The sequence below is a fragment of the Phoenix dactylifera genome, chromosome 3 (assembly GCF_051530095.1).
Source record: "Phoenix dactylifera cultivar Ajwa chromosome 3, Ajwa_hap1_PhDact_Kaust_v1.1, whole genome shotgun sequence".
NCBI lineage: Eukaryota > Viridiplantae > Streptophyta > Magnoliopsida > Arecales > Arecaceae > Phoenix > Phoenix dactylifera.
Window position 1 is genome coordinate 49,868,261 of NC_143192.1, and position 11,328 is coordinate 49,879,588.

Consider the following 11,328-nt stretch of genomic DNA (forward strand, 5'->3'; position numbering starts at 1 on the left):
CGTATATCTTTCAGAAGCTTTTGGCCTTTCGTTAGCACTTGAGCTCTTTCTTTCTCTCTCTTTCTTTTTCTCACGGGTACACGGCCAGGGAGCAAACTCTACGAAGAAACAAAAGCAAAAAACAAAACATTCAGCCACATAACTACTTTTCAGATGAAGCAAAAATTAAACCATACAGCTACCTACTAGAAACTGCAATCGAAGGCCTTTGTGGCAAATTAAGCTCAGCAGGGATGAATTCTCCTCCACAGATTTATTACCTTCATGAGAGATATGAGATACTTTGAATACATCGATAACTCTTTTAATGAGAAGAGGTATATGTTGTGACTTGGAGTTAGTAGCACAATTAATCCAACGAATAACCACGTTGGTATCAACTTCTATCCACTGTCAAGTAGCTCTGTAGCTGAACATAGCAGTAGAAATGCCTTTACATGGTGCTCTAAAAGACTTCGACTGTGATAACTGAGCACCGCAATAGGTGTGTTGATCTTGCGTTAATAAGCTTTCCACTACAGTCTCTAACTAAAAAGATAGCAACCACAAAGAGTTTCATTGACAGTCCCATCAAGATTTAGCTTCGTACTCAGGAGAGGGGGTAGCCATTGCATTAGAAATAGCGGATGAGTAAGGTGCAGGGGGTGGGGTGGTTTCCAGGTGACCAATATACCCCAGTGCCCTGCTGTTACATTGATGGAAAATAACTTTAGCACATAAATCATCCTTAGCGTTCAATTTGCCTTGAAACAGTCTCATTTCTGGTATACCATATTAACCATCCAGACAGGGTTGTATCTTTCACCCGAAAGAAGAATTCCCCTTCCTTCGCACGAATCCACCATTGGATCGCACGATGATTGCTTTGAGAGATGTTCAGATAGGCAAATAAAAGAGTTCAAAGTCCTTTGAGATCTACACAGGGTGTGATCCAGCGGTCGCCAAGGTGAAAGAAGACCAATCATTCTTTCGGGCAAAAGATATAACCCGGCCCCAAATCATCCAGTAAATGTTGTCAATTGGTGCAAGATTGATACCAGTAAATTGTATCTTAACTGTTGTGCCATTATACTGCTTTTCTAGTTTTCTAGCTCCTAATAGGTGAGCAAAAGAGTGGATGCTATCAGGAGATCCTTCTATGGAAGGGAGTGAAGAATCTTGCGGATGTGTTTTATGTGGTTAATTGGAGATCAGTTTGTAATCCTACAATTCAGGATGGGTTAGGTGGCAGGAATTTAAGAGATTAATTTGGCCCTTGGGGGCATATGGTGATGGAAGTTATTGTCGGATTATGATGTTATTTGGACAAATCTAGTCATTAATAATTATTTCTAAAGGATGAGTTCCTTTAGGATGCTTACACATCTATTCCTCGTGCCTTGGCTTTTTGAAAGGGAGTTATTAAGGTTAAAGACTATTTTCTCTGTGGCATTTCCTATTCTCTTGGTTCTGGGGGACAGATTTTTTTTTTTTCCTTCTGGAAAGACAGATGGCTGGATGTGCTGACTTGTTTCCGAGGTTACTTGAGATTGCTAATGATCCTTTGTTTTTGGTTAACTCTTGTGTTTCTTGGCAAAATGGAATGTTTCAATGGGATATCTCTTTAGTTACACTGGGTACCTTCATCTCCGGATGCTGCTTCAAGATTATTCTTTTACTTCTGATAAAGATGAGATTATTTGGAGATGGTATTCTAAGTGAGATTTCAGTGTGGGTTCCTTTTATAATTTTCTGAATTTTGGTGGAGTTATAATGAATGGTTTTCATTTGATTTGGAAGTCTTCTATCCCTTTGAAGGATACGATTCATGGATGGATAGTAACTAGGGATAATTTACTCGCCGCTGATAATCTTGTTAAAAGGAACTGGTCTTCTTCAGAAACCTGTGTTTTATGCAATGCTGCACAGGAGTCTGCTTATCATTTCAGTCATTTGACTTCTCTGTTAAAAAAGTGGATATTAGCTTGAGGACTACATCTCTGCAACAAGTGCGGACTGATTGGAGGAGAGCTGCTGTTGCTAAAAAAAATCAGAAATGGTTGGGACCTGATCACGCTTGCTATATAGTGGCTTGTTTGGAAGGAAAGCAATCACAGAATTTTTAGAGGATCTTCTGAAATTGTGGCTGAAGTCATTCCTCCAACCAAGTCCTATTGTGTGGAATGGATTGCTGTTTTCCAGGGAGAAGAAAATGGTCGATAACTGTCGTGAATTATGATGAATGTTTTCTGATGTTAAAAGATTTACAATAAATCACAGAAATCTGAAATGACTTGATCCTGATAATTGCATCAATACACTCCAAAAGTTATAAAAGTCAGCAACGAGTATCTAGATATATTCTGCTTAAAAAAGGAGCATCTAGATATATCAAGTTCGACACACCTTGAATCACTACATACCCAATAGAGGTACATATCAGAACTGCAATTGCGTGATCAAGTGCACTAGACGTGCTTTATTTGATGATCCTTTTTTTTTAACCTTCTCCTTTATCCTTGCAAGTTACAACATATATATATATATATATATATATAGTCAAATGCAAAACAACATCATTAAAGTGCAAATATTTTAGCATGGATTTAGCCCTCCATTGTTCTTGGTGGCAGCGGACTTGTAGAAGCTCATAAACTTTGCAGTAAATTCTGTTAAAAAGGAACACATTCAATCCATTTGCAAGCATTCACATTAGGACGTAATAGGGCAAAAGGGCATGAGACAGATTACTAGAGACTCCTAGCATATTTTAACAAACTTACCTTCGATGCTCATGAAACGGCGAACATTCTTCTTTGGATAATTTAACTTACTGCCAGACTCCTCTAATTTATCATGTCCAAAAGTTTGGGATTTGACAGCATCCAGCATTAGCCCATTATCCCGCTGCATAGCATCAGTAAATTGTTTATCATTAAACTAGTCTACAAAATACATAAAATAATCATCACATTGAGAAATCCAAGTGGTGGCTCACATTGTTAAAATCTCGATACCAGGCATCAATTTTGGCTTGAAATTGGTCATCCAGATGCTTCTTCATCTCTGTTATCAGAGTCTGTTTTTAACAATAACAGCAACTGCTCGATCACAAGCATCTCTGATTGGGGTATCATGCAGGATTAGGGTAAACATAACTTACACTGAAAATAAAGTCTGGTGATACATCATGCTCAATTAGATTCTTGAGCTTCCCACGGATGACGTATAATCTGTGCACCAAAGAGCACCATCAATATCCTTTTCTCACTCTAAGGCCATGGTTGTCTCTGTTCATAATGTAGTTACTGACGATTTCACAAGCAATAGAGCATAGAATTATTGATCAATGCATAAAATACCAGAACAATATTAGGCAAACCGGTCAAGCATGTGCATTCTCATCTCTCGACAATTATTGGATCTATTTCCATGCTTGTGTTCTCTACAACTATGGGGTCCCTTTCCCGTATCTTTATAGGCAACTTAGTCAAATACGTGCAATCTCATATCTCTATAATCATCGGGATCCATTTGAATACTTGTGCTTTCGACATTCATGAATTTTTTTCTCATATTTTTCTTACAATTTTATTGTTGAATTTGTATTTCTAGCTTTCTCAGAAATTATGGGATCAGTATTCCATGAAAGCATATATTCAAAGAAACACATAAAGAAGATCATGTCATTCTTCCCAACCAATTTTCTCAAACAATACTTACTGCATTGGGCCTTGCTCTTCAACAATATTTTTGGCTATCTCAGCAATATCTTCTTCCCATCCAGTTAAGATCTCCTGATTTTCTTTTAAAGAATAGCTGCAGTTCAAGTAAACCATGCCAAAGTTTAGATGACAAGTCAGCCTCTTGTTGCAACACAACAGATTAAAATCTAGTTTATATTAGAAATTTACCCTCACAAATTTCATTATTAAATATGCTACTATGATGGTCGAAGAAACCTACACATTCCTTGAAAGATCATATGGTGCAAAAAAATAACATGTATTTTACACCGAAGACAGGTTACTGAAGAAGCAGACCAATTGACATACAAAATTGCAATCAGAACAAAGCCAGAAACATGTTTGATCACACAAAATCATTATACGTCCAAATCATGGCAATAAGGCCATGAAAAGTTGAGAAGAAAAGCTGATCAGGTTGGTAGGTGGGCTATAAATAGGACACTTGCTCCTGATATGATCAAAGTAGAAAAGAAAATAATAAGCAATTCCGACAAAGCCATCATGTCAATACATTATATTAAGGCATATCAGACTTCAAATCCCACCGAAATCTGAAGATCAGACTTCAAACCCAACCAAAAATCTGGAAGAAGAGGAGGAGGAAAGAGATAAAACAGTTTTCGTAGGCTTTCATCTGCTATACAATTTTTGTTTCTATATATAAAACTTGAATCTTAGACGGTAAGATAACGGAAAACAAGTTGACTTTCATTGAAGACACTGAAAGTATTTGACAGTAATTTTATCAGATATGACAAGCATGCTACTTCATGAAGGGATAAATATCCCTGGAGCTAAATAGAAAGACATATTAACATTCAAACTTTGCACACAATTTTGTTAAAATGAACGGAACATCCTACCGTATGAAGCTGGGCATTTTATGTTGGTTATGGATAAACCTTCTTCCTTGAAAACTGGCATCACTACTAATTTAACCTTTCTACATGAAGACTTTCAAGTGAAGAAGAAAAAGAGAAATGCTAAAATAGGTATTAGGTTTTTCACTTTCTCTGTTTTTTACTTCCCTTCCTTTTATCAAAGGTTAAAAATGATCAATACAATTTGAACCTCTTCAATATTTCTATTTTACTCTGAAAAATAAATAAAAAAGGAGCATTTTACATGTTCTCTCCATTATGCTCATTCAATATTAAAACATTTTTTGGGGAACTAAAATTCATGAGATTCAGCTACTTGATAGCAGCACATATTTGAAATCAAACTGTTGCTCATGTTTAACTTATCTACTGTTAAATTTCTTTATGTTCATGACCCTTTTAAAGTTTTAATGCTTTGAGATAGTGATTGGAAGACTAGCAGTAAAGAATTACTCGCATCTGTTTCACAAGAAGATATATGCACTATATCTGAAACAGATATATAATAGAAAAGTTTATAATGATTCATCAACGTGAGTACTCATAAACTGCCTGCTTACTTTGACTTCCAGGAGGCTTCAAATGAACGAATTGCCTGTCGAAGATTATGCTTTGAGTTCTCTGCAATCCTCTTCGCCAGGGCATGGGGTAAATCTATGCATTCTTGCGTGGCAATGAACTCCAAAACTTCGACAATCTGAAGATGAGCTTCAATAAACTATAATGAACTATACTGAACTCAAATCCCTAAGCTCAAAGCTCACAAATATGACTTGTCCGTTTCTACAAGAAAATAAATACAGTAGATCACCTCACTATCTGAAGGTGGCAGAAGTTTTACAGTCTTGCAAAGATGCCTCATGATGTGAAGCTTTGAGGCATCAGAGCAGCAGAAGAAGATCTTGTTACAACCTTTGTACTTCTCCATGAGCCAAAGAAGATAATGTTGAGCGTCTGTTGATAGCTTGTCAGCCTCATGGATAACAAGCGCTGCAAAAAAAAGGCCAAAAAAGATATATATTTCAAAAGAAAACTTAGACAAGAGAGATCAACAGGCACAAGCCATATCCATATATTTCAGTCAACCTCAAGAAACTGTTTGACCTCAATTTCACATATGGAATGCACTTAGTTACCATGTATTGGAAGTTAAATAGTATTGGAAGTTAAATAGTACTGGAAATACCATGTACCTCTGCAATTACTATGATCACAATGTACAGCTTTGTCTGATCGTGTACAGGGATCATTTATAAAAGATGCTAGGACATGCTTCTCGTACCCATGCAAATCAGACAGATTTACCTCAACATGTTGAAAAGACATCCTCACATTTATGTTAATGCTGGAGACAAATTCACCCTGAAGCACAAATCAGCAGTTAATTACTTAACTGAAGACTTCATTTCTCAAAGTTTATTAGTTTACGATTTCCTCCTTTAAAGTATGAATAATAATCATTCGAGCCAATGCATTTAAAAACATATTACAATTGGCAAATGATCTCTAAATCATGAAAAGGCGTTAAGTAATAATAAAAAAGAGAAATACCTTCAGCTCAATTTTCTTCAGCTCATTATTTGTCTGTAAAGCAGAATTGCGAAATGCCATGAGGAACTATGACAGAGTAATGAAATCTTACATGCTTATTGCATCAGTAATAAACAAGTACCTTCAACTTCTCAGGTCCAAAAGCATCTCTTAAATATGCCAAAACCATAGTTTTCTTCCCCGCCCCTGGAGGACCTTCCACTATAAAATGACTGCATATTTGCTTAGACACCTAACAAGTCCAAAATAGAAAAGATAAACAAAACAGATGGCTCAAGGAAAATATTAAAATAAAAAAACAGCAAATGATATAAAAAGATTCAGCTATCTGAATTCGTAAGATAAATACCTATGTTTCATTTGACTAAAAGCCTAATTATCAAGAAAAAGAAGACCAAAAAAAGAAGAGAGAACAAGAAAAACAAACAGGGTGAATACAAGTATAGTAAAGGAAGATATCTAGGACGCCCCAAACTAAGTGAAAGGAGCACATGCATGCACAATATATAGCACAATATTGTTGCCAGATACTAATTTAACCACTGAGATTATATACAATCGAACTGATTCAAGTTCTCTCAAACTCTTAAAGATCGCAAGTTGTGTCATAAACTTGGGAGATTAATATTAGAAAATTTCATTGACGAATAATAGGCATTCAGTTCAAGTTTAAGCGAATAAATTATATTAGACTAAACAAAACAGGTTTTGAAGTTGATTTTGAGGTTATACATTTGAGCATCTTCTGCTTGGATGATCAAAAGTTATGTTTTTGTTGTCGGGTGCTTTATCTTTTCAAAGAAGAGAGGAGAACCTTATAACATTTATTCACAAGATACCAGGAAGATCAAAGGCTTAATTTTCAATCATATCTATATAACCATAACCATCAACCTTGTCCCTACTATTCAGGGGAAATCAATTTTCATCAAGACTGCACTTTCTTTTATTCAGTAACAGAATAGACAGTTATAAATTAAGTGAAGTCAAACCATTACATAGCTTCTGAGCAAATGCTAGGAACTGATATTTCAATTAGGGATCTATAATTTTGGGACTATATCAATATGCATTTTAACCATGAATCGTGATGAAGCCTTTCTACAAATTTTAGGTTTACTAGTCTCCTAGCATGCGCAAGTGTGCACAAAGACACATACAACAAATGCAAGCGTGCGTGCATGTACTATACAGTCTTGGATCTACCTCATAATGCACCTGGGCATTATAATATTTGATCCATGTATCTTATGTGCATGCAATCATTCCATATCTTAAAACGCCTGTACATTTCCCCAACCTTATGATTACTTATAATAAAGTTGATACTGCTCAGAACTAACCCAACCAACATGGCAGGCTGACTAATCAAAACTCGCCACAAAGCCTTCGATCAACCAGTCAAAACCCGCCACATAGCCAACCCAAAGGCACGCAGAGAGTCCTTCAAATTTCAAATGCTCCTCCCAACTGGCGACACTTTGGCTACGATCGCAAGCGGTTTCTATAATCACATGGGCGAGATATGCGAAGCATGATGCACGGGCGAAACACCCGCATGTGGCCTTCAGGGTGTATGATGGACTACCAAAAATGGCCAATCCGCACACCCAAATTCCTTGCCAAAGGACACCGACCCTTGCCTATATTAATTATTCTTGGGGGACCTCCAAGTAAGTGCTCTCGAGTCTTCTTGCATCCTTATGCTATCATTCTATTGCTCTCCCAATACCTTTGCTATTCTTTGAGAGTCCATCTAACTTAAGCATCAAAGGGTCGCCTGTTGAACGGTCTCTGTCAAAAGGACTTCTTCATCTTTGCTCTTTCAGGTTGGATCCGGCATCGGAGCGAATATTTGAGCACGGTCTCCTCCTCCCAGCACCATCTTAGGAGTGACCAGTGTTGGAGCCATCCCCATCTGAGCATTGACCATCACCTTACTGCCTCAAAGACACATCGTGATCTTTGGCCGGCCTCCACGATCTGAGAAGTCAACCGTCTAAGCACTCCAACAACTCAGCCAGCTCAACGTCTTGGTCAGCTGATTCCCAGCCGCACTAAAAGGTTGTTTTCTCAAATCTCACCATGCTGCAATCACATGACATCTCCAATGCGGCATTTTAACCGAGAGTTATTTTAACCACATATCGAGGTCGGAATGGGATCCGGTGTTTTCACGTATAATCAATGACTTTTCCATAATTAACCGAGTTAAAGTGCTAATATGAAAATAATGATGATGATGAAGGTGATTTATTTTAATTTTTATATTATTAGGAGAATCCCGTGCATTAAGAATTTAACAAGAAGTTAAGCTTACCATCTGGAGGAGCTCCTCGGCCCGATTCCTGTTGCAGATGAACTCCTTCAAAGCTTTCGGCCGGTACTTTTGCGCCCAAACGAACCTGTCCTCCTTCGGCGATGAAGCGCTGATTACAACCGTCGATTCCCGCTCCTTCCTTGATCCAACGGTGCCGATCGCATCATCAGCGGCCGGAATCGGCCGGGCGATCATAGTAGTAGCCGGGGCGCTGATTACAACCGTCGATTTCCGATCCTTCCTTGATCCAACGGTGCCAATCGCGTCAGCAGCAGCCGGAATCGGCCGGTCGATCATAGTAGTGGCCGGCGCCGGCTGGGCCGGGACCGCTTCGCTCTCCCTCAAAGGCTTCTCCACTGGGTAGACCGCGGGCGGAGGGCTGGAACTCCTCCTCGGCATCCAATGTTCGGGTGGCGACCGCAATCCGGGATCCCAGGACTCGCAGCGGGGATAGGGCGGCAGGGTCTTCGGCGGGGCCGGCACGGAGGCGGCGGAAGGGCGGAGTCGGCGGGAGCATAACCAGGACGTTCCCCACCGGTGGATCTTAACGAGAATGGAGGAAGAGGAGGAGGAGGAGCGGGAGGAGGAGTCAAGGCTCTCGCGGCCAGGGCTGAGTGCGAGGCCCTTGTTGCAAGCGTAGCTGCTGGTGGTGCTCCAGGAGGCGCAGCAGGCGTGGTCGCGGAGGCGCTCCTTGGTCAGGGCGGAGGAGAGGGTCGTGGAGGAGGGCCTGGGGCGCTGGAGTCGGGGCCTTAGCCGAGCGGCGGCGGCGTAGGAGGAGGAGGGGACGGAGGATTTGGTGGAGGAGCGGCGGAGGGGGCGGTGGCTCGACATGGGGGGAGGGGGCATAGAGAGAAGGGACGAGGCATGGCGTCTGTCGGGTATTTGGACGTCGAGGGGTCGATAAACTCGAGGCGGCGACGATGGTAGCAAGGAAAACTTGTTGACTCGGGAGGAATGCTTCGGCACGGGAGACAGAGACGTCTTCAGTCCCCCTTGCGTGTCTCAGACTGCGGGGAGGGCTGTCGCTTTAGCCGTGCCGACGGAGACTTCGGAGCGCTTTGCGATCCGTTCGGTAGGTGATCCGACGGTGCAATCGCGCAAAGGAAGGTCAATCATTCTTCCGCGCGAAAGATACCGCCGGTTCCCGATCAATAAATCATCAACTCGATCTAGTCCTGCAGCTTGACCGGTTGTGATCGAGAAGGCCCGCTGAACCCAATCATGGCCATGATTCGGTGGGATGCACACGATACATGCGCGGTACACTGCATGTACTATGTGGGCTCCATACGATCATGGCCATCCAGTCATACATTGATCAGACCAACCCTTCCAGTTTACTCCCGACGAGAGAGGATCTCGATACCTTTTCCTATTTTTTAAACAAGTGACTGATATTCACATAATTAAGATGTCTCTTTCTTTTTATGTGAGAGCCATCTCAAATTTCAAGCACCATTAATACGCTAAAATATTGAATTTATTTGTCATTTCAGTAAAAATAATATTACTTTTCTTGATTGGGATCATGATTGTTAGGGCGGCCGTTAGATACATACAAAACAAGAACGAGAACAACCAGCGCGATCTTGAAGGCTCTACTGGATTAAAAAAAATTGGCAACAATTATATTGATAATTTGCGCAACAATATTTATGAAATTGAAAATAAGCTCAAAGAAGGCAAAAAAAAGTAGGGATAAACAGGGGTTGTAATTCAGGCAAGCCCGATCAAAAATTTATTTATTTATTAAATAAAATAAAAATTAAATTTATATTTATGTTGTTTAGAAAATAAGTTATCTATCCTAATCTGCATAACGTATTTATTAAATATATATAATCAGGTTAAACAGATTAAACATATTAAATAGAGTTTTGAAAACTTAAATAGATTAAATATGTTAAGTAAATCGAGTTAAATATGACAGAGACATGTTAAGTTGATTATACATAGCTTAAATAAATTTTAAATATGTTAAACAGATTTTAAATAGATTAAAAAGGTCGGATCATGAGTCAATCCTGTTATTAAAATTAAAATAGATTAAATAGGTCCAAGGTTTAAACTAGAATCTAATCTATCTAATAAATAGATCTAGACGAGTTAATCTGTTTATGATCTGAATCTATCCATTTTTGTCCCACTAGAGCATATTTAAAACTGGTTGTTTATGAGTCAAATTAACAAGCCAGATCAAAAATTACCAATCCCTCCTTCTAGACCTCTCATTTTAATAGATTGGTCAACAATTTTAAAAATACCGGTAATGCATCGTACGTGTAAATCTATGATTTTTTTTTTCTTTTTTGTTGAAGAAATACAATGGCGATGCCATTGAGTGCCATTTGAATCTAGGTTCTGGTTGCGCATTGCGAGGTGGGAGAGGTGCAGTCAATTGAAGTATTTCTTGTTAAATTCAAGTAACCTTGCAGAGATAGATGCCCGCACAACTTCTTGGTATTAAGTACTTAAACATGGAAGGGAGCCATAAATTCTTAGAATGGCCATATGCGAGGGTACCATATGGGTTGGTGAGTTTACCAGAATTTGGTACCACTTGTTTTGAATTTGAATGTGCATCTTGCTTCACAAACCCTTTGTCATTATCTTAAAAGAAAAGGGCACTAATATCCAAATTTCACCAACACTAGGGTGGTGTTTAGTAAACCCCTTTCCGTTTTCTAAAAAAAAAAATTATGGAATATTGTAGGATTGTAAAGAGTTGATCCTCCAAAAAAATATTTAGAACCCGTTTGGTTTAGAGAAAAAAAAAATATGGTTGATTGATAAGTGCTAAATAATACATAAATTAATATCTTATTCATAGCACTTATCATTATTTTAA

General features: G+C 39.0%; 1 protein-coding gene across 1 annotated transcript; it reads right to left on the reverse strand.

Moving 5' to 3' along the window:
- Positions 1–2,308: 2,308 nt before the first annotated feature.
- LOC103711812 (replication factor C subunit 3-like) lies at positions 2,309–9,473 on the reverse strand. The gene is made up of 11 exons (XM_017843961.5): positions 8,481–9,473; positions 6,282–6,392; positions 6,161–6,193; positions 5,803–5,971; positions 5,421–5,599; positions 5,170–5,306; positions 3,703–3,798; positions 3,143–3,212; positions 2,978–3,058; positions 2,763–2,886; positions 2,309–2,648 (listed from the first exon to the last, which is right to left on the reverse strand). The coding sequence occupies exons 1-11, from the start codon at positions 9,324–9,326 to the stop codon at positions 2,575–2,577; spliced, it is 1,920 nt and encodes a 639-aa protein (XP_017699450.5). The 5' UTR covers positions 9,327–9,473; the 3' UTR covers positions 2,309–2,574.
- Between the last annotated feature and the right edge of the window lie 1,855 nt (positions 9,474–11,328).

Coding starts and splice junctions, on each gene's coding strand:
- LOC103711812 (XM_017843961.5), bottom strand. CDS start 9,326: ATGCCCCCTCCCCCCATGTCGAGCCACCGCCCCCTCCGCCGCTCCTCC. Junction 5,600..5,802: donor TGATCATAGTAATTGCAGAG/GTACATGGTATT, acceptor TTTTTTTTGCAG/CGCTTGTTATCCATGAGGCT. Junction 2,649..2,762: donor CCGTTTCATGAGCATCGAAG/GTAAGTTTGTTA, acceptor CCTTTTTAACAG/AATTTACTGCAAAGTTTATG.